Source organism: Carcharodon carcharias, chromosome 18 (genome assembly GCF_017639515.1).
Source record: "Carcharodon carcharias isolate sCarCar2 chromosome 18, sCarCar2.pri, whole genome shotgun sequence".
In the NCBI taxonomy this organism is placed as follows: domain Eukaryota; kingdom Metazoa; phylum Chordata; class Chondrichthyes; order Lamniformes; family Lamnidae; genus Carcharodon; species Carcharodon carcharias.
In genome coordinates, this window is record NC_054484.1 from 74164069 (window position 1) to 74188146 (window position 24078).

The following is a 24078-nucleotide window of genomic DNA, read 5'->3' on the forward strand; positions in this document are numbered from 1 at the left end:
TGAGCAGTTTAGGCCTATATTCGCTAGAATTTAGGAGGATGAGAGCAGATCTAATTGAGGTATATAAGATGCTAAAGGGGATAGACCAAGTAGACATGGAGCGGATGTTTCTCCTTGTGGGGCATTCTACAATGAGAGGCCATAGTTTTAGGCTAAGGGCTGGTAGATTTAAATCAGAGATGAGGAGGAATTACTTTTCTCAAAGGGTTGTGAAGCTGTGGAATTCACTACCTCAAAGTGCAGTGGATGCCAGGATGCTGAATAAATTTAAGGAGGAGATAGACAGATTTTAAATTAGTAACGGGTTGAAAAGTTATGGGGAGAGGGTGGGAAATTGGAGTTGAGGCTGAAATGAGATCAGCCATGATCATATTGAATGGCAGGGCAGGCTCAAGGGGCTGAATTTCCTACTCCTGCTGCTAGTTCTTATGTTCTAATGAGCCTAAGTGATGATCTTAAAATGGTTGTCAATGTAATTCTTAGCACACTGAGGAGTAATGAGCAAATGTTGTCCAATTGCTAATCACGAATGGCCAATGTACGCATTTGAATTCTTACACTTCGACATGCTATAAGATTAGTCCTATCAGCCTGAGCCATTTGCTCAGTGTGCAAGCTTAATGCTGAAATAGGGCACATCAAAGGCATCCTGCAGGATAATGGCTACCCTGAACAGATCACTTTGTGCTGTATATCACACAAACTCATGAATGGGCCTAAGGCTGTCACTTTTGGCCCTGAAAAGTACCCAGTCTACCTCAGATTACTCTGGAAGGGCAAGGTATCTCAAAAATTTGAGCAACAGGTGAAGCTAGCTGTTTCACACTGCTACTATGCAGTAGCAACACAAGTGGTATTCACCACTATCAGGATGCTGCCATCAAGCCAAAAAGACGTCTGCCTATCATGCAAATGAGTAATGTGGTATATGCATTTCAGTGCCAGTGTGACAATAGATATGTAGGTCGTTTGTCCCAAAGACTGGAGGATACTATGAAACAGCATGTCCCAGTCGCTGTTCACAATGGGCAAGGTACCCAACCAGCCTGTGCTTGCAAAACTCAAAACACAGTGTACAACATTAGATGTGATTCTGCAATTGGACAACATTTGCTAAATAATCATCCCTTATATTGGTATTCTTATGAAGTGTCCTGATGAGTGCAAGATGAAAAGCTTCGACATGTCTCTTTTTTCAGCAATACTCAAGTTCTGTAGTACCAAATGACTACTTTTGTACATTGGAGGTGTACCTGTGATCCTGTTATTCTAAACTTTCAAATGATTATTCATGATTGAAGGATAACATGGTATTTCCTATATAATAGTAATATTTACTATACCACTCATTAGTACTGACCTGATAGTAGCAGTGACATTAAAAGTTTATGGCCAACATGTTTTTATTATCCCCATCCTCAATGATGGAGGAGCCCAGCGCAGCAGTGCAAAAGAGAAGGTTGAAGCATTCACAACAATCTTCAGCCAGAAGTGCCGAGTGGATGATCCATCTCGGCCTCCTCTGGAGTTCTCCAGCATCACAGATGCCAGTCTTCAGCCAATTCGATTCACTCCACGTGATATCAAGAAACTACCGAAGGCACTGGATACTGCAAAGTCTATGGGCCCTGACAATATTCCGGCAATGGTACTGAAGACTTGTGCTCCAGAACTTGCTGCGCACCTAGCCAAGCTGTTTCAGTACAGCTACAACACTGGCATCTACATGGCTTTGTGGAAAATTGCCCAGGTATGTCCTGTACACAAAAAGCAGGACAAATTCAACCCGGCCAATTACCACCCCGTCAGTCTACTCTCCACCATCAGTAAAGTAATGGAAGGGGTCATCAACAGTGCCATCAAGCAGCACTTGCTTAGCAATAACCTGCTCACTGGCAGTCAGTTTGGGTTCTGCCAGGCCACTCAGCTCCTGATTGCATTACAGCCTTGGTTCAAACATGGACAAAAGAGCTGAACTCCAGAGGTGAGGTGAGACTAATTGCCCTTGACATCAAGACAGTATTTGACAGAGTGTGGCATCAAGGAGCCCTAACAAAACTAGAGTCAATGGGAATTGGGGAAAACTCTCTGCTAAGCACAAAGGAAGATGGTTGTGGTTATTGGAGGTCAGTCATCTCAGCTCCAGGACATCACTGCAAGAGTTCCACAGGGTAGTCTCCTCGGCCCAACCATCTTCAGCTGCTTCATCAATAACCTTCCTTCCATCATAAGGTCAGAAGTGGGGATGTTCGCTGATGATTGCAATGTTCAGTACCATTCACGACTCCTCAGATACTGAAGCAGTCCATGTACAAATGCAGCAAGACCTGGACAATATCCAGGCTTGGGCTGACAAGTAGCAAATAACTTTTGCACCACACAAGTATCAGACAATGACAACACCAACAAGAGAGAATCTAACCATCATCCCTTGATGTTCAATGGCATTAGCACCACTGAATCCCCCACTATCAACATCCTGGGGGTTACCATTGACCTGAAACTGAACTAGACGAGCCATATAAATACTGTGACTACAAGAGCAAGTCAGAGGCTAGGAATCATGCAATGAGTAACCCACCTTCTGACTCCCCAAAATCTGTCCACCATCTACAAGGCACAAGTCAGGAGTATGATGGAATACTCCCCACTTGCCTGGATGAGTGCAGCTACCACAACACTGAAGAAGCTGGACACCATCCAGGTCAAAGCAGTCCGCTTGATTGGCACCACATCCACAAACATTCACTCCCTCCACCTCCGACGCACAGTAACAGCAGTGTGTACCATCTACAAGATGCACTGCAGGAATGCATCAAGGCTCCTTAGACAGCACCTTCCAAACCCATGACCACCACCACCTAGATGGACAAGGGCAGCAGATAGATGGGAACACCACCACCTGGAGGCTCCCCTCCAAGTCACTCACCATTCTGACTTGAAAAGGTAACACCGTTCCTTCACTATCTCTGGGTCAAAACCCTGGAACTCCTTTCCTAACAGCACTGTGGGTATACCTACATCACATGGACTGCAGCGGTTCAAGGTGGCAGCTCACCACCACCTTCTCAAGAGCAACTAGATATGGGTAATAAATGCTGGCCCAGCCAGCGAAGCCCACATACCATGAATGAATAATAAAAAAAATTGAAGCTCAGTTTACAAATTTATATAAGAATATATTTTGTCTTCATTACAGAAAATGAAAATTTCCTTAAAAGTCCACCTTAAAAAGGATATCATCAGCTTCACAATCTGGATATTAGATTTAAAGCGTATTGCATACTTTCATGTCAGATCATAAATGTTTTTGGATTCAGTCTTGGAAACATCTGTTTGCCAAATGTTACATCCCATATAAAATAGTGGACACAACACAGTACATCCAGACTGCAGAAATGCATCTCAAATGTGCCTACTTGCTTATAGCCCTGATCAGTGTGGTTTATGGTCAGGATTATCTGCCATCTGATGTGTATTGGGTCAATCTTTATAGGCAAGGCTTCAACTTCCAGTGTCCCCAAGGGGAAGCTTTGGTAGGGATACAAAGTTACTACGATAATGAAGGAGGCTCTGACCGAGTTTGGAGTTTCGAATGCATGCCAACGCCCGAGGGGATGGGAGAGGCGACAGAGTGCTGGTGGGATGATATTAACCGAGCAGGACTTGAATGGTAGGTCACAGGATGCATCATTAATATTTTGCTTTCTACTACACGACCTGTTTGGTTTTTGCAGTTATGTTTATTAAGCTCTTAATTCATTAAAATAGTCAAACTGTTCTCAGACTGTTGTGCATGATTAGGAGCTCAGGCCAAGTCATTCTACTGAATGAAACTGATGAACTTCAAATTAGAAGCAGATGGAATGTCAGCACTGAATTTCCTGGGATTAAATACTCTTGAAAAGATCAAACAGTCATGCGAATCAGATGTTTATGCAAGGGTCTTGTGTCCTGCTCTCACAGGTACTGGCAGGTTTCTTCCTGTTCTGTGATCCAGGGTTGTGCAAGTGAAATGAGTGCAACTTATTTAACACATGGAAATCTGCCAATACTGGAAAGTTTGAAGTACATTTGTCCTTTCTGACCTCAACAAAAAGGAATTTTCATTTTTAATGAGCGGTTCCACCTTTTATGAACGCTTTTAATGGTTTAAAAGTTAACTAGGGTAAAATGCAGTATACATGAACAATACTTATATACTTCTCCTTTTCTTTTTCCTCCAATTTTCTCCTTATGCTGTTCCTATCTCAGATCGTGGCTTACTCTGCAGTGGAGTTCCACAAGCGCTAGGAACCTTCTGGTATCAAATGCAAGTGGCTTTTGATCATGAGTGAAGCTAAATAGATTCGGTTAGATATTTTCAGCCTTGGCTGAATTTTGAGAAATGACTTGTACATTTAAGGGACAAAGATGGATATTGAGATTCAGCATTCTGAGAGTTTCTTTTTGTGTACCGGGCCATCATTCTTTATGTGAGACAAAAACAGAATTACCTGGAAAAACTCAGCAGGTCTGGCAGCTCTGTTAAAGTTCTGTTGAAGGGTCATGAGGACTCGAAACGTCTACTCTTTTCTTCCCCGCCGATGCTGTCAGACCTACTAAGTTTTTCCAGATAATTCTGTTTTTGTTTTGGATTTCCAGCCGCAGTTTTTTTGTTTTTATTCTCAATGTGAGCTTGACTGGCTGAATAAGGTGGAAAATCAATGAGGGAGGGAAGAAAGAAAAAAATTTATGCTCAATAACATATAAGGGCAGATAACAGAAAGAATGAGAAGGGTCCTCAGAGAGAAGCATGCAAGTAGAGCAGATCTAGAAAGAGAGAGAGCAGAATTACAGAGAAAGGAAATAATTCGCAAAGGCTCATGAATAAGCTGCTGCCGGGGTTGCTGTCCTTTGCAGGACCCCTCGAGCTACCAGTCGTCTGATCAGGTTTAACACTGATGCATGCTACCATCACTGAGTTAATAACACCAGCTTAGTCAATTAGATAATAACTTCAATTAACCAAATTAATTTTGTATATTTTAATATTTCAAAAAATTGTTAGCTTTTATTCATTTACCCACATTTTAAGATGATAATTTACAAGAGGCAATGAACTAAAACTCTGGCTTAATCAGTACCTGGATTAAGTGGTCTGAAAAGGCAGAGCAATGTTTTTCATGGGCTGGACTTTCTGGGGGTGGAAGGATGGGAGGGGGTTGGTGGTGGTGCATATCGTAAACTGACTGCCTTTAAAAGGCCGCCCTGCAGCAATATCACACTGGGGGGGCGGCATAAACAAGCAGAGAGTGAGGTATCCGCCCCCCCCCCCCCCCACCCCACCCCAGTGGGCGGATGTCCCACCCTTGAGCGTTGCTGGCCAATTTGATTGGCTAGCAGCCCTTGGGGTCCCAGCAGCACCAGAACTCAGTAGTGGACACCAATGGTACTGCGAGCAGCCCCATGTTGAAGACCGCAATGGATCCCAGGCTCACAGGGCAGGACTTTTAGGTCAGCTTGCGGGTCCGACCCGATCTGATGCGAAATCACGTGAGATGACATTGGGCGAACGTCCTGATGTCATCCTTTGCTTGCGCTACAATTTCGGTTTGCAGGCACGCACAAAAGTCGGAAGCCTGCCCGCCGACAATTAAGAGGCCGAATAGTGTAATTAAATTGTCTCTGATTTTTCGTGGTCCGTCCGAACTTACGGCAAATCGACCAGGCTGACTATGCATTTTTCATGAAACCTCATCCAAGGGCGGGATGAGGTTTCTGTTATTGAATTTAAAAAATTTAAAATCTATGGCAGCACTTTTATCATGTATATGTTCAGGTAACTGGGATGCTTGGAAATTTTTTTTTCCTGATTTTAAAATCTTTCCTTAATTGTTTTCAAGTCTACATCTCCCTGAGGCAGCTTTCTGTCTTCAGGGAGCTTTCCTTTAGCGCTTGCCTGTGCATGCACTTACGTCAGCGCCCGCCCTCCTCCTGCTCCCACCCCAGCAGCGCTGAGCATTTCAGCGTGTGCTTCACGCTGGCTGGCTGGCTGTTAATTGGTCAGCCAGCGTGAAATCGTGGCTGGGGGGGCGATTGCAAGTGGTGGCCCATTCCCAGCTGATCCCAGGCCCACCAATCGTGCCCGCCCACCGACCTAAAAATCCTGCCCATAGTCTGGTGAAGAGGTGATTTTGGAGGCCAGGCAGAGAGGCACAAAGCAGGGTATCAACTTGGGGCTGGTGCCTCCGACATGCACAGGGCACCCCCACCAGAGCATACACCCCCTGCCTTCCTGCTTTTTCACCTCAAAAGCTGAAAATGTGGACTCCACATTTGCACTTGCCTGCCCATTCCAACTGCAATATGAAGTGGGCAGTGTAAGATTCGGGTCAATAGCCTGTTAATTTTTTTAACATGCCAGGCGGGCTGCCGATTTATTGGAAACTGACACGTTGATGTCAGGTTCAGCACCCAACACCCTCACATTGAAGTTTATGCACGTGCAGACAGGAGCGGTCGTGGTTTGCAAATGTAAAATCCCGACCCATTAGTTCTCAGCCTAAGTAGGATATAATAACTTCTAATGTAGTCAAAGTCCAGATTATTCATGTTACAATGTTCTTATCTTCTTTTCCTCCTGCCCCACCACCAAGGTTTCCCCCACATTCAACATCTGAGGGCAGATGACCTTTGTCCAGGCTTCTCATGGCGAGATAGATGAGAGTTCACTTTGGTAAAGCATATTTGCTTACCTTAGCAGCCTAGCTAAGTAAACTCACTGTGTGGAGGATCACAGGGATATTGCTATATCAGTGTGCCATGCCTTAATACAACAATTTTTGCAACCAATGTCCATACAAATATTGTATAATGTAAATTTTAAAACAATAGGAGATTTTTTATGTCAAATTCAATTAAAATTTTTGCAGCTGCGGATAGGTTAGGAGATGATATTCTGCTTTTGACAACATTAATAATTGTTCCAGCAGCATTCGATCTCTTAGGGCAGAAATATTTCCTCGTCAGGTGGGCACACATCCGACCTGAACGGGAGTAGAATGGTATGTAATGATGTCAGGCGAACATCCCGACGTCATCGCGCACACTCATGATATTTCGCTCGGCGGGCATGCGCGAGAGGTGGCAACACACCCGCTGACAGTTAAGAGGCCTATTAAAGCCCTTAATCAATTAACTAAATCAAATTTTTCACTGCCTGTCCAACTGTATGGTTGGCACGCAGGCGAATAGGCCAAGCGGCCTTTGCATTTTTTGCGAAACCTCATCCATGGAAGGGATGAGGTTTCGACCAGTGAATTAAAAAAATAAAAACTTTTAAAACTCATTTTTTAACATATCCCTGCTCATGTGACATGTTTTCCTTATTTTTCAACTCTTCATTTGTAATGTTAAAAGTCTTCAGCTTCCTGAGGCAGCTCTGTGCCTTCAGGGAGCTTTCATTGAGCTCACCCCGGTGCATGTGCAAACTTCAGCGCTCGAGCTCTTCCCACCCCCACCCTGACTGTGCTAAGGCTCTGAGCGAGCCTTTCCCGTTGGCTGGCCATTAATTGGCCAGCCAGCATGAAATCTCGGTCGGGGCCCAATCACGGGCGGCGGTCAGTTTCAGTTTGACCCTCCACGCCCACCTGACGAGGTAAAAATCCTGTCCTTACAATTCATTTGGAAAATCACTGCTTGAGGAAATCATGTTTTTGAAGAATCCCTTTCAGAAAATCAAATCATATTCCAGACCAACATTCATTATCTGACCTTCCCCTCTCCGATGCTGAACGTTCAGTGCTCAGCAAAGGACTTAGTTTCATACCCTTACGCCCTCACCTCAATGAATTTCAGGCTCGGCATGATGCTGAACTCTTCTTCCGCCGTCTTCGTCTCCGGGCTCACTTCTTTGGGCAGGAGTCCTCTCCCAGTTCAACGGATCCTTTTACCCATCTCCAATATTCTCCCTCCACCTGGACCCCTCCCTCTGGATTCTTACCTTCTCTTGATCTTTTCATTGAGAACTGTCGGCGCGACATTAGTCGTCTCAATTTCTCTGCTCCTCTCACCCATTCTAACCTGTCTCTCTCTGAACTTACTGCATTCCATTCTCTCAGGTCCAACCCTGACATCGTCATCAAACCCGCTGACAAGGGTGGTGCTGTTGTTGTCTGGCGCACTGACCTCTACCTTGCGGAGGCTGAGCGTCAACTCGCAGACACTTCCTCCTACCTCTCCCTGGACCATGACCCCATCACTGAACATCAAGCCATTGTTTCCAGGACTGTCACTGACCTCATCTCCTCTGGGGATCTCCCTCCCACAGCTTCCAACCTGATAGTCACCCAACCTCGGACGGCCCGCTTCTATCTCCTACCCAAAATCCACAAACAGAACTGTCCCGGTAGACCGATCGTCTCAGCTTGCTCCTGCCCCACAGAACTCATTTCTTGTTATCTTGACTCCCTTCTCTCTCCCCTTGTCCAGTCCCTTCCCACCTACATCCGTGATTCCTCTGACACCTTACGTCACATCAACAATTTCCAGTTCCCTGGCCCCAACCGCTTCCTCTTCACCATGGACGTCCAAACCCTCTACACCTCCATCCCCCACCAGGATGGTCTGAGGGCCCTTAGCTTCTTCCTCGAACAGAGGCCCGAACAATCCCCATCCACCACTACTCTCCTCCGTCTGGCTGAACTTGTTCTCACACTGAACAATTTCTCCTTCAACTCCTCTCACTTCCTCCAAATAAAAGGTGTGGCTATGGGTACCCGCATGGGCCCCAGCTATGCCTGTCTCTTTATGGGGTATGTGGAACATTCCTTGTTGCAGTCCTACTCCGGCCCCCTTCCACAACTCTTTCTCTGGTACATCGATGATTACTTCGGTGCCGCTTCATGCTCTCGTCGGGACTTGGAAAAATTTATTAATTTTGCTTCCAATCTCCACCCCTCCATCATTTTCACGTGGTCCATCTCTGACGCTTCCCTTCCTTTCCTTGACCTCTCTGTCTCAATCTCTGGTGATAGACTGTCCACCAATATCCATTACAAAGCCACCGACTCCCACAGCTATCTCGACTACAGCTCCTCACACTCCGCTTCCTGTAAGGACTCCATCCCATTCTCTCAGTTCCTTTGCCTCCGTCGCATCTGTTCCGATGATGCTACCTTCAAAAACAGGTCCTCTGACATGTCCTCCTTCTTCCTTAACCGAGGTTTTCCACCCACGGTCGTTGACAGGGCCCTCAACCGTGTCCGGCCCATCTCCCGCGGATCCGCCCTCACGCCTTCTCCTCCCTCCCAGAAACATGATAAGGTCCCCCTTGTCCTCACTTATCACCCCACCAGCCTCCGCATTCAAAGGATCATCTTCCGCCATTTCCGCCAACTCCAGCATGATGCCACCACCAAACACATCTTCCCTTCACCCCCACTATCGGCATTCCATAGGGATCACTCCCTCCGGGACACCCTGGTCCACTCCTCCATCACCCCCTACTCCTCAACCCCCTCCTATGGCACCATCCCATGCCCACACAAAAGATGCAACACCTGCCCCTTCACTTCCTCTCTCCTCACCGTCCAAGGACCCAAACACTCCTTTCAAGTGAAGCAGCATTTCACTTGCATTTCCCCCAACTTAGTCTACTGCATTCGTTGCTCCCAATGTGGTCTCCTCTACATTGGAGAGACCAAACGTAAACTGGGCAACCGCTTTGCAGAACACTTGCGGTCTGTCCGCAAGAATGACCCAAACCTCCCTGTCGCTTGCCATTTTAACACTCCACCCTGCTCCCTTGCCCACATGTCTGTCCTTGGCTTGCTGCATTGTTCCAGTGAAGCCCAACGCAAACTGGAGGAACAACACCTCATCTTCCGACTAGGCACCTTACAGCCATCCGGACTGAATATTGAATTCAACAACTTTAGGTCGTGAGCTCCCTCCCCCATCCCCACCCCCTTTCTGTTTCCCCCTTCCTTTTCTTTTTTTTCCAATAAATTATATAGATTTTCCTTTTCCCACCTATTTCCATTATAAAAAAAAATAAAATTTTTTTTTTCCACATTTTTTTACATCTTTTATGCTCGCCCCACCCCCACAAGAGCTGTACCTTGAGTGCCCTACCATCCATTCTTAATTAGCACATTCGTTTAGATAATATCACCAACTTTAACTTTAACACCTATGTGTTCTTTTGTACTATTGTTGTTGACATCTTTTGATGATCTGCTTCTATCACTGCTTGTTTGTCCCTACAACCACACCCCCACTCCTCTCTCTCTCTCTCTCCGCCCCCCACACACACACCTTAAACCAGCTTATATTTCAACTCTTTCTTGGACTCGAACTCAATTTCTGTCGAAGGGTCATGAGGACTCGAAACGTCAATTCTTTTCTTCTCCGCCGATGCTGCCAGACCTGCTGAGTTTTTCCAGGTAATTCTGTTTTTGTTTTTGTTTTTCATTATCTACAGTCTGCTGCTCAGTGACATCTGGAAGTCTGGTCAAATTTTAATTATGTGCCAATATGGCCAGGTCTACATCTCTGCCTCTTTCATTGAGCCAAAAATGATTGCCACAGTCTCAGCTTCACTATTTCATATCAAGAGCACAACTTGAATGAGGGAAAACATATTTCAGTTGAAGTCTGCAGCACTGAGGCCAACAGCCTCCCTGACTGCCAACTCAAACTGAATTATTAAGTGCAATGTAACCTCCGTGTTCTGCTTGATACAAAATCTACGCCCACTTTGTTACAAAATCCATTTTAGTGCTGCCACATTTCCCTTATTGCTCTATCCTTACTTCTTCCATTCTGCGGCTGAAAATCCACTTCATGCCTTCATCACTTAAAGGCTTGGACACACACACACAGGCTTCTACTTATTCAAAACACCAAAACCTGTGTTTCCATCTGCAATAAATGTCACACTCATATCAGCATCTCCTTTCCTTGCTCCACCGGCTCCTATGTTCTAATATGTCAAGCTCAATATTTTCATCCCTGTTTATAAATAAATCTATAGCTTTGCCATCACAATTGGTATTGTGAGCCATACCATTCCATGGAATCAGTATTAAAATCCATACCATATGGTGCTTGCTCAATGTACAATAATTTCACTTGCTTGACAATTACTTCTCATTTTGGGGAATCTATTCCACAGCAGAAGTGACCTTGCCAGTTGCTGCAGATGTGGAAAGTGTTCATAAGACACCAGACACTTAGAAGCTGCCTCAAAAACAATAGGGTTCGACAGTTGATGAATACCAGTGGGTATTAGCACCTAATGTAATTGCTAATGATGGCCAAATGAAACACAATGCATTAGTCATTTTCACTTTAAATGCCATTTCTTGCAGGAACATACGTGTAAACATTCCTGTAATTAAGTTCTGTACAAAACTTCTCTTGAAAACGTTAGTGCCTTGTGTGGCAATGACTTAACAAATCAATTATAAAGGAACAATTTTTTGTGATTCTTGTTTCATGTATTTCCCGCAAAACACTTCAATTTGGAATGCATTAGCCTAGGAATTCAAGCCAGCAGAAAATGAGAAATTGGCAGTAAAGTTAAGAATCTGTTTTGCATTATGTCCTGCTCTTTTAACTATTGAGTTCCTGGTGACAGATGAGATAGACTGTTCCACTGCAGTCTTTCCTGCTTTGACATGGCAACAATTACCTTGGTAATGTTTATGTCTAGACCAAACTTTAAACTTGTGTCATTTTACTTGCTTAATGAAATAGCCACTTGGAGATGGATTTTAGCCAATGGGAGTTAGATAACTTTCAGGAATCCATTAAGTAGGGGATCAACACTGGCTCAATGAAGAGTGCAGGAGGGCATGCCAGGAGCAGCACCAGGCAGACCTAAAATGAGGTGTGAACCTGTTGAAGCTACAATACAGGACTACTTGCATGTCAAACAGAAGAAGCAGCTTATAACAGAAGGGCTAAGCGATCCCACAACCAAAGGATGACAATAAAGGAATTCCCGCCACCTTGAAATATAACGGAGCTATGAAGGCTTATCGACATGGTCAACCAATTAGGTAAATCCCTGCCTCAATTGGCCCAGATAAACAAACCCCTCAGACATCTTTTATGTGAGCACCAGGCGTGGTGCTGGACTGAGCATGGCAGCAGTCATTCCAACAAAATAAAATGATGCTAACATTCTCGGAGGTCCTAACCCACTACAACCCTGAACTTCCTACCATTGTGGCATCTGATGCATCTGCAATGGGTCTAGGAGTAGTGCTATTCCAGGTCCAAAGTGATGGCAAAAGAAGGCCTATTTATTTTGCCTTCAGGTCATTAACTGAGACTGAACAGTGTTATTTGTTATCAGTAAAGAAGCACTCGCAGTGACTTGGGCAAGTGAGAAAGTCGCTGATTATGTACTGGGCCTCCAGTTTATGACTGAGATTGATAATAAGCCATTAGTAACGCAGTTGAATACAAAAGAAATCACGAAGATGTCACCCAGCGATTCTGACTTAGACTCATGCAATATGATGCTCAACAGAGTTCTTAGAGGATAAATATCAGACTATGGCTGATACACTGTCCAGGGCACCTGCGACTTACCCAGTACAGGAATATGAAACCTTCATAGCGGAAGTTGAAGCCTTCACAGCCTTGACTACCAAATACTTGCTGGCAACAAACCAGAAGTTGCGTGAATTTCATGCAGCCCAGAGGCCAGATGAAGAGTGCATCCAGATTTGTATGTGTTCTCTGGACAAATAGTCACAGTACATTCCAAGCAACTCTGCCTTGAGGAAATATTTCAAACAGCATCACCACTTCAATGTTGTCGATGACATCCTTGTGTACTATGCAAGAGTGAAGGTGCCAAGAGCTCTCTGACTGGAAGTCCCCCAGAAAATCCTCCAAGGGCATCTTAGTATTATTCCTTCCCATCAAGGCCTTGGGAATGCTTTGGCATAGATTTGTTCAACTTTAAAGTGAAAATATTTCTTATAATCGTAGGCTATTATTCCTATTGAATAAATGGTGCAAAAGTTATAGGGCCTCACCTCTGAAGCCGTTATTACTTCCTTAAAGAAGATATTCTCTACACATGGCATTCTGGACATTGTCATTTCTGATAATGGACCACAATTCACCACCAAATGCTTCCAATCCTTCACAGTGTCATATGGATTTGTGCATGCCACAAGCTCCCCAAAATACCCTCAGCCTAACATAGAAGCTGAGTGAGGAGTACGCACTATAAAAGCCCTACTGAGGAAGAATGATGAATTTGAGTTCACTCTGCTTAGTTATCGCTCCACACCATCACATAATGGGTTTGCCCCATGCGAGCTTCTGGTGGGCAGCAAGCTAAAGACCCAACTTCCTTTCCTACTCCACACCTTGATACCAAATGTCATGTTGGATGACCATGATTGAGCTAGGAAGAAGGAAGAAGCTAAACAAGTGAGTCAAGCTCAAATGTTTAACCAGAGGCATAGGGCTCAAGACTTTCCAATTCTTGGAAGGGAAGTAAAAGTATGGATCAGAGGCCAGAACCATGCAACCAAGATCATGTCTGGTCAAGACACAGTCAGGCATCATTCAAAGGAACAGATCTGCCCTAATTTCAATGGACAGAAACCATTAACAGCTTGGGCAGTGTACCCTGAACCTCAAGAGAATGTCACACCTACAGAAACACAAATGAGGGAAACTTGGAGTGACAACCCCCATGAACTGACCTCAGAGCAACAGGATTTCCATCTACCTCAGAAGAAGCTCTGCATTTGTTCAGTAAGACTGATGAAACCACCAAGGAGACTTTCCCTTTATGAGAAGAGACTTTGGGAGAGGTATAGGAGAATGTGTGTATAATAGTGTGGGGATAAAGACTCGGGAGGGGGAGATGTAGAGTAAAGGGTTAACTCTAATGATAGCTACTGACCATGTGCATAAGGAGCTATGTCACAGTGATGTCACTCACTGAGAGAAGTTGGGTATGAAGCATCTCAGAGGGTGGCTCCAGCTATGTCTTGGTTTTATTTAACCTTTGTAAATAGTTAGCATGTAAATAAATGTTTTTGAACAAAAGACCATTGTCTCCAACAAGATCTCTTCTCGAATAAGAAGCCAACAAATCCCAAGATCAACCCACAATAACAGACTAATAATGTCCTGGAGCACAAGGATAGCTTTATGCATAAATCGTGCTTCCTTCTTCAAAACAGCTTACTGATCCTGGATAATCCTGGACCACAAAGATAGCCACCTTTTGTTTTCTCCACAACCAAATGTCATCCTCCCTATTTCCTTCTACCCTCTCTTCTAACCATGAGCAAAGAACTCATGATTTCTTCATCAGCAAGATTGAGACTATCTAATCAGCTGTCTCTTCTTTTCCATTAGCCACAATCTACACAGCAGGAGGGAGTGGCATAGTGGTAATGTTGCCAGACTAGTAATCCAGAGGCCCAGGCTAAACCTCTGGGGACATGTGTTTGAATTCCTACCACGGCAGCTAGTGGAATTTAAATTTAGTTAATAAACCTGGAGTTAAGAAGTTAGTCTTGGTAATAGAGACCATGAAACCATTGTCATTTGTTGTAAAAACCCACCTAGTTTACTAATGTTTGTTAGGGAAGGAAATTGGCCATCCTTAACTTGTCTGGCCGACATGTGGCTCCAGTCATGCAGCAATGCGTTCTTAGATGGCCTAGCAAGCCACTCAGTTGTATCAAACTGCTACAAAGTCTATAAGGAATGAAACTGGATAGATCACCTGGCATCGACCTAGGGATCGGAAATGACAACAGCTAACCCAACTCTGTCAATCCTGCAAGTCGTCCTTACTAACATCTGGGGGCTTATGCCAAAATTTGGAGAGCTGTCCCATGTAGATGTATCTATCCATGACAGTATTGGTGGGAGTGACCATTGCAGTCCTTGTGGAGATGACATCACAGCTTCACATTGAGGATACCCTCCATCGTGTTGTGTGGCACTACCACTGTGCTAAATGGGATAGATTTTGAACAGGTCTAGCAACTCAAAACTGAGCATCCATGAGGCACTGTGGGCCACCAGTAGCAGCAGCAGAATAGTATACAACTACAATCTGTTAACTGATAGTTCAGCATTTCCCCCACTCTACCATTACTATCAAGCTGAGGGATCAACCCTGGTTCAATGAAACATAGAAAATAGGAGCAGGAGTAGGCCATTCAGCCCTTTGAGCCTGCTCTGCCATTCATCATGATCATGGCTGATCAACCAACTCAATAGCCTGCTTCCACTTTCTCCCCACATCCTTTGATCCACTTCGCTTCAAGAGTTATATCCAACTCCTTGAAAACATACATTGTTTCGGCCCCAATTACTTCCCGTGGTAACGAATCCCACAGGCTCATCACTCTCTGGGTGAAGAAATTTCTCTTCATCTCAATCCTAAATGGTCTACCCCATATCCTCAGTCTGTGACCCCAGTTCTGGACTCCCCCGCCATCGGGAACGTCCTTCCTGCATCTACCCTGCCTAGTCCTATTAGAATTTTATAAGTTTCTATGAGATCCTGCCTCATTCTTCTGAGGTCCAGCAAATATAATCCTAACCGACTCAATCTCTCCTTATATGTCAGTCCCGCCATCCCAGGAATCAGTCTGGTAAACCTTCGCTGCACTCCCTCTATAGCAAGAACATCCTTCCTCAGATAAGGAGACCAAAATTGCACACAATATTCCAGGTGTGGTCTCATCAAGGACCTGTATAATTGCAGCAAGACATCCCTGCTCCTGTATTTGAATCCTCTGACTATGAAGGCCAACATACCATTTGCCTTCTTTACCACCTACTGCACCTGCATGCTTACCTTCAGCGACTGGTGTACAAAGACACCCAGGTCTCGTTGCACATTCCCCTCTCTCAATTTATAGCAGTTCAGATAATAATATAGCTTCTTGTTTTTACTACCAAAGTGGATAACCTCACATTTATCCACATTATACTGCATCTGCCATGCATTTGCTCACTCACTCAGCTTATCCAAATCACACTGAAGCATCTCTGCATCCTACTCACAGCTCACCCTCCCACCCAGCTTTGTGTCATCTGCAAATTTGGAGATATTACATTTAGTTCCCTCATTTAAATCATTAATATATATTGTGAATAACTGGGGTCCTAGTACCAATCCCTGCAGTACCCCACTAGTCACTGCCTGCCATTCAGAAAAAGACCCTTTTATTCCTACTCTTTGTTTCCTGTCTGCCAACCAGTTTTCTATCCATCTCAATACACTACCCCCAATCCCACGCGCTTTAATTTTACATGCTAATTTCTTATGTGGGACTTTGTCGAAAGTCTTCTGAAAGTCCAAATAAATCACATCCACTGGCCCCCCCTCATCAACTCTACTAGTTACATCCTCGAAAAATTCCAGTAGATTTGTCAAGCATGATTTCCCTTTTGTAAATCCATGTTGACTCTATCCGATTCTGCCACTGTTTTCCAAGTGCTCAGCGATTAAATCTTTTATAATGGACTCTAGAATTTTCCCCACTACCTACGTCAGGCTGACTGGTCTATAATTCCCTGTTTTCTCTCTACCTGCCTTTTTAAATAGTGGGGTTACATTAGCTACCCTCCAATCTGTAGGAACTGTTCCAGAGTCTATAGAATCTCACAAGATGACCACCAATGCATCCATTATTTCTAGGGCCACTTCCTTAAGTATTCTGGGATGTAGATTATCAGGCCCTGGGGATTTAACGGCCTTCAATCCCATCAATTTCCCTAACACCATTTCCCTACTAATACTGATTTCTTTCAGTTCCTCCTTCTCACTAAACCCTGTGTTCCCCAACTTTTCTGATATGTTATTTGTGTCCTCCTTTGTGAAGACAAAACCAAAGTATGTATTTAGTTGGTCAGCCACTTCTTTGTTCCCCATTATAAATTTCCCTGTTTCTGATTGTAAGGGACCTACATTTGTCTTCACCAATCTTTTTCTCTTCACATACCTATAGAAACTTTTATAGTCAGTTTTTAATGTTCCCTGCAAGCTTACTCTTGTACTCTATTTTCCCCTTCTTAATCAATCCCTTGGTCCTCCTTTTCTGAATTCTAAACTGCTCCCAATCCTCAGGTCTGTTGTTTTTTCTGGCCAATTTGTATGCCTTTTCCTTGGATCTAATACTATCTCTAATTTCCCTTGTAAGCCATGGTTTGGCCACCTTTCCTGGTTTATTTTTGCGCATGACAGGAATAAACAATTGTTGCAGTTCACCCATGCGCTCTTTGAGTGTTTACCATTGCCTGTCCACCATCATCCCTTTAAGTAACATTTGCCCACCCATCATAGCCAACCCGTGCCTCATACCTTCGTAGTTTCCTTTATTAAGATTCAGGACCCTAGTCTCAGAATCAACTATGTCACTCTCCATCTTGATGAATAATTCTATCATATATTATGGTCGCTCATCGCCAAGGGGCCTCACACAATTAGATTGAAAATTAATTACACAATACCCAGTCTAGGATGGCCTATTCTCTAGTTGGTTCCTCAACATATTGTTCCAGAAAACCATCCCGTATACACTCCAGGAATTCCTCCTCTATGGTATTGTTACTAACTTGATTTGCCCAATCTATATGCAGATTAAAGTCACCCATAATTGCAGATGTTCCTTTGTTGCATGCGTCTCTAATTTCCTGTTTAATGCCATTCCCAACATTAACACTACAGTTTGGGATCTATATACAACCCCCACTAATGTTTTTTGCCCCTTAGTGTTTCTCAGCTCTACCCATACAGATTCCACATCATTGGAGCTAATATCTTTCCTCACTATTGTGTTAATTTCCTCTTTAACCAGCAATGCAACTCCACCGCCTTTTCCTTTTTGTCTGTCCTTCCTAAATACTGAATACCCCTGGACGTTCAGTTCCCATCCCTGGTCACCCTGCAGCTAAGTCTCTGTAATCCCTACTATATCATACCCGTTTACATCTATTTGCGCAATTATTTCATCCACTTTATTGTGAATGCTCCTCGCATTAAGGCACAAAGCTTTAAGGCTTGTTTTTTTAACATTATTTGTCCCATTCCCACTATTTTTCACTGAGACCCTGTTTGATTCTGTCCCTTGATTTCTCTGACTATCACTTTTCTTATTCCCCTTTCTGTCTTTTGTTCTTGTCCTTGCTTCCCCCTCCTTTGGCTCCTTGCATAGGTTCCCATCCCCCTGCTATTTTAGTTTAAACCCTCCCTAACCACTCTAGCAAATATTCCCCCTAGGACATCAGTCCTGGTCCTGCCCAGGTGTAACCCATCCAATTTGTACTAGTCGCATCTCCGCTAGAACAGGTCCAAATGTTCCAGGAATCTCCCTCTCACACCATCTCTTCAGCCACGTAGTCATCCAATATATCCTGCTATTTCTACTCTGACTAGCATGTGGCACTGGTAGTATTCCTGAGATCACTACCTTTGAGGTCCTACTTTTCAATTTACTTCCTAACTCCCTATATTCTGCTTTTAGGACCTCATCCTTTTTTTTCACCTATGTTGTTTGTACCAATGTGTACCACAACCACTGGCTGTTCACCCTCCCCCTTCAGAATGTCCTGTAGCTGCTCTGAGACATCCTTGACCATAGCACCAGGGAGGCAACATATCATCCTGGAATCTCATTTGCGACCACAGAGCAGCAGAGCCAACCGTGGTGCAACAAATTTGGCTGCTGCTGCTTTCCCCTGAGAGGCCATTCCCCCCAACAGTATCCAAAGCGGTATATCTGTTTTGCAGGGGAATAGCCACAGGAGATTCCTGTACTGCCTGCCTAGTCCTCTTGCTCTGCCTGGTGGTCACCCATTGCCTTCCTGCCTGTGGACTCTTAGCCTGCGACCACCTCTCTATACGTGCTATTCATGATACTCTCCACCTCGTGGATGCAGTGTCCCCAGCCACTGCTCCAGCTCTGAAACCAGGCTTCCAGGAACTGCTGCTGGAAACATTTCCCCCACACATGCTGGCCCCAGGCACTGGAAATGTTCCCAACTTCCCACATACAGCAGGAGGAGCACTCCACAGCTTTGAGCTCTCCTGCCATGGGTTACCCCTTTAAATTAATTTAAACCTTTTGGAAGATACCTAATATCAAATAACATCAATTACACTAAGGTCCTTCTTCCCTGCTCCTCAATGTTACAGAATATAGCCCTTACAAACGATGAACCACAAAATAAGACCTTAAAAACTATAAGTGATAAAAGTAGTAAATACTTACCCAATTGTACTCATGGTATTCAAAGGATCACTTTGTTCCCTCCTCACCAAACTCCCTCAGTCACCAAACTCCAACTTAAGCACTCTACAGCAGTTCAAAGCAGCACTCCAGTGCAGACAAAGTCAGCACTGTGCAATGGCCTGTATTTATACTCTCTGAATCTAGCCTCTGAGAACCTGTTTAAGCCAGTTATCTAATCAACCAGTTGTAGCTGCAAGCAGAGCCTGTATAAACCCTGTTTTAAAGCTGGCCTAAAACTCACCTTTTTCCAACCCAGGCAGGCACCAGTGCAGATACCAGCACCTTGGTGGGCATTAGATCGGCGGATAGTATTTCGGTGCACAGCAGTGAGGGCACTTCACACTTGCTTGAGCTGCAGGCGGAGGCAGAGAGTTCCCTGAGCACTGGCAGTCAGATGATTGGTGGGGATCAGGAACATGCTCAGTCGGTGGCTGATGATGGGCCTCTGGACTCCTCCCTGAGGCAGCAGATGCTGGAAGTCCAGCAGGGAGTGTGGGAGGATCTGGCGGAGATGCATGAGGGAATGTGTGCCATGGTCTCCGTGACAGAGGAATCTATGCGGGGCTTGAACAATGCAATGACCCTCATGGCCAAGCGCAATGCCTCCTCCATGGACAGAATGGCGACTCTCATGGAGATGCTCCTCCAGGAGAACAATCAGAGCTTCCTGGGGATGTGCTCGGACCTGCAAGCCCTCACAGCAGCACTGGCCCCAGGTGGTCAGTATCAGTGTGGGAGATGGACTGGGCCCCCAGTATCCCAGCTAGGTGCCCATCCATCAATGGTGAGCAGGGAGGTCCAAAGTGACCTAACGTTAGCCTGTCATCTCTGCGGGCTCCTCTCAGGATGACGGGCGCAGCTCTTCCACCCCTCTGTCAGTGACCATGGCATCTGATGAGGCTGCAGCGACTGGGGAAATGCCAGCCATGCCACTGGCTGTACCCTCCCAGGCGGGGCCAGCCCAGGCTCCACGGGCCAGAGAACGTCTGCCAAGGTCATCAAGGCCAACAGGACAGCAGAGTGAGCAGGCTGTCTCCAATGTCGGTGCCAGCGAGGGGGGAGCACCTAGATGTAGCTCCTGCAAGTGTAAACATTAAGCACCTTAGGCACAACATGGGCTTATCACTAGTGGGTTTTTTTTGCCCCACTTTTAAGTTACATTTAAGTTAGTGTGTTGTTCAAAACCATTTAATGTACTTTGATTTCTGTCTGCCAAGTTGCAAATCATTAAATGTTTTGGTTCTCAACAAGCCTCTGGGTGCTTCATTAGTTCTGCAGGTGAAAGGAAACCCATGATGTCATGAATGACTTGTTTGTCATTGAACTTTATTGAAATGGCACGTAGTTCATGTTGCTGACCAAGCAAAAGTTGCTCTCAGATATCGAGAATGGAGCCTGCAGCCCTGGTGTGTGTTGGTTGTTCATCTTTGGTAGGCTAACTGAAGGAGCGTTGGATCAAAGCCTCCGGGGTGTCCCTGCCTCCCTGGAGGTTGCTCAAGTCAGCGTCTATCCCCTCAGCATTCTCCTGAGTGTGCTCATCCTCAGACTTACTACTGGACTCATCGTCTGCTGCCAGAGCAGCTGCGTCTACATTTTTTTCCTTCACTATGTCTCCTCTTTCCAGCACCAGATTGTGGAGAGCACAGTATGCGACCACTATCAGTGACACATGATCTGAGGGGTTTGCAGTGCGCCCCCTGAATGGTCCAAGCATTGGAAGCACATCTTGAGAAGACCAATGGTTCTCCCTACCATGGCCCTTGTGGAGGCGTGGCTCCTATTGTACTGCTGCTCGGCATCTGTTCTTGGATGGCGGAGAGGCGTCATGAGCCACCTTTTGAGAGGATAGCCCTTGTCACCCAGCAGCCATCCATCCAGTCAGGCTGGAGCACTGAAGAGCCCCGGCACCTGGGAGTGTCTAAGGATGTATGCGTCATGGGAGCTGCCTGGTACCTTGCACAGATTTGCAAAATCTACATGCTGTGATCACACACTATCTGCATGTTCATGGAGTGGAATCCCTTCCTGTTGATGAAGGCACCCAGCTCACCCATTGGCGCTTTCATGGCCACATGTGTGCTATCGATTGTGCCCTGGACGCAGGGGAACCCAGCAATCACGGCAAAGCCTCTGGCTTGCTCTGTCTGGCTGGCTCATCCAAGCAGTAATGAATGAAAGTCACTGCACACCTGAACAGAGCGTCTGTCACCAGCTTGACACAACTGTGGACAGCTGATTAGGAGAATCTACAAAGGTCATCCACCAACTCCTGGAAAGAGTTGGAGACATAGAAGTTGAGGACAACCGTGACCTTCAATGCCACTGGCATGGCGTGTCCACACACACAGTTGGAGCTGATCTCAGGGCTGATCATCTGACAGAGGGAGGTCATGGTCTCCCTTGAGAGACAGAGCTTCCTTCAGCACTGCACTTCAGACATATTGAGGTAGCTGCCTCACCGCCTGTAAACCCTGGCAGCAGGATGGCGGTATCTTCTGCAGCCCCTTCCACCTTGGACCTCTTGTTGGCCCTGTGCCCCTTGTGCCTGTGCCTGTCATCCCACAGGCGGCTCCCCTGGAGGCTGAATATGGACTCCTGGCTTCCAACCCCCTTCTGGCCCTCTCTTCCTCCTCAGAGGAGGTGCCTCCAGCGGAGACCACAATCCCCATTCCCAGGATAAAGGAAGGCTGTCTGCTATCTGGAAGGCCCCAAGTGTTATGATTCCTCCAGAGCCCTGAACTGAAGCCTGTTATTTCTGTCAAAGTAGTTCTGAAGCGAAATGAAGTTGTCCTGTTCACATGAGTAAGTAGCAGTAATTTGGGGGTCTATAGTACACTCCTAGCAGTGTGGCTGCCCATTTTTTATTTCTGAGCTCAACCCATATGGCCTCATTTCTTGCTTCATTTAGTATATCAGCCCTCCTCGCGGCTGTAATTAATTATTTAACCAATAATGCCATACCCCCACCTCTTTTTATCCCCCTCCCTATCCTGCCTGAACTCTCTAGATCCAGGGATGTTGAGCTGCCATTTTTGGCCCTCCTTAAGCCAAGTTTCCATTATAGCGATGATATCATGCTGCAAGTGTCTATCTGTGCCCTCAGCTCATTGGCTTTATTAACTGTTCTCCTTGCATTTACATCCTTGCTTTTAACACTGCCAAATTCTTGTGCTGTACACTTTTCAACCTCTGCTGCTTCTGTCTTTCAGAGTCACTCACTAATTCTCCATCTTCTGATCTCTGCTCTGAATTTACCCTTAGGTTCCCATCCCGCTGCCAATCTAGTTTAACTCCACCCCAACAGCACTAACAAATCTCCCTGCGAGGTTATTCATCCCAGTCCTGTTTAGGCGTATACCATCCGGCTTATACAGGTCCCATCTTCCCCAGAACCAGTCTCAATGCCTCCAGCAATGGTACAGAAGACTTGTGCTCCAGGACTATCTGTTCTAAGCCAAGCTGTTGCAGTACAGCTACAACATTGGCATCGACCCAGTAATGGGGAAAACTGCCCAGGTTCACCTTGTCCACAAAAGGTCTAGCTACTTACCGCCCCATCAGTCGACTCTTGATCATCAGCAAAGTGATGCAAAGTGTCATCAATAGTGCTATTAAGGGGCATTTACTCAGCAATAATCTGCTCACTGACTCTCAGTTTGGGTTCTGTCAGGTCCACTCAGCTCCTGAGCTCATTACAGCCTTGGGCCTAACATGAACAAAAGAGCTGATCTCAAGAGGTGAAGTAAGAGTGACTACCATTGACATCAAGGCAGCATGAGTGTGGCATCAAGGACCCCTAGTAAAATTGGAGTCAATGGAAATCAGGGGGAAAACTCTCCCCTGGTTAGAGTCATACCTAGCACAAAGAAAGATGGTTGTGGTTGTTGGGGGTCAGTCATCTCAGCTCCAGGACATCACTGAGGGGGTTCCTTAGGGTAGTGTCCTAGGCCCAACCATCTTCAGCTTCTTCATCAATGACCTTCTTTCCATCACATGGTCAGAAGTGGAATGTGTGCTGATGATTGAGTAATGTTCAGCACCATGCGTGACTCCTCAGACACTGAAGTAGTCCATGCCCATATGCATCAAGACTTGGACTAAAATCAGACTTGGGCTGATAAGTGGCAAGTAACATTAATGCCACACAAATGCCAGGCAATGACCATCTCCAACAAGAGAGAATCTAACCACCACCCCTTGACATTCAGCGGCATTACCATCACTGAATCCCCCACTATCAACATCCTGCCCCGAAAGTGAAGTGAACCAGTCATATAAATACTGTGGCTATAAGAGCAGGTCAGAGACTGGGAATTCTGCAGAGAGTAATTCACCTCATGACTGCCCAAAGCCTGTCCACCATCTACAAGGCACAAGTCCGGAGTATGATGGAATACTCTCTTGCCTGGATGAGTGCAGCTCCAACAACTCTCAAGAAGCTTGAAGCCATCCAGGACAAAGCAGCTCACTTAATTGGTACCCCATGGACCAACTTCAATATCCACTCATCCACCCCTGACGCACAGTGGCAGCAGTGTGTACCAGCTATAAGATGCTCTGCAGCAACTCATCAAGGATTCATTGAAAGGACCTTCCAAATCTGCGACCTCTATCACCTACAAGGACAAGGGCAGCAGATGCATGGGAACACCAATGGCTGCAAGTTCCTCTCCAAGCCACACACCACTCTGACTTGGAACTATATCACTGTTCCTTCACCGTCACCAGGTCAAAATCCTGGGACTCTCTCCCTAATAGCACTGTGGGTGTACCTACACCACATAGACTGCAGTGGTTC

The 24078-nt window shown here is 45.5% G+C and overlaps 1 protein-coding gene across 1 annotated transcript in view; it reads left to right on the forward strand.

The window, feature by feature from the left end:
- The first annotated feature begins 3347 nt into the window (after nt 1-3347).
- The window catches only part of dpt (dermatopontin), a 49404-nt gene continuing 28673 nt past the window's right edge, over nt 3348-24078 (forward strand). Inside the window, exon 1 of the mRNA XM_041210566.1 lies at nt 3348-3673. Within this exon, the coding sequence (XP_041066500.1) occupies nt 3399-3673 (275 nt within the window). The 5' untranslated portion in view covers nt 3348-3398. The remainder of the gene's footprint in view (nt 3674-24078) is intronic.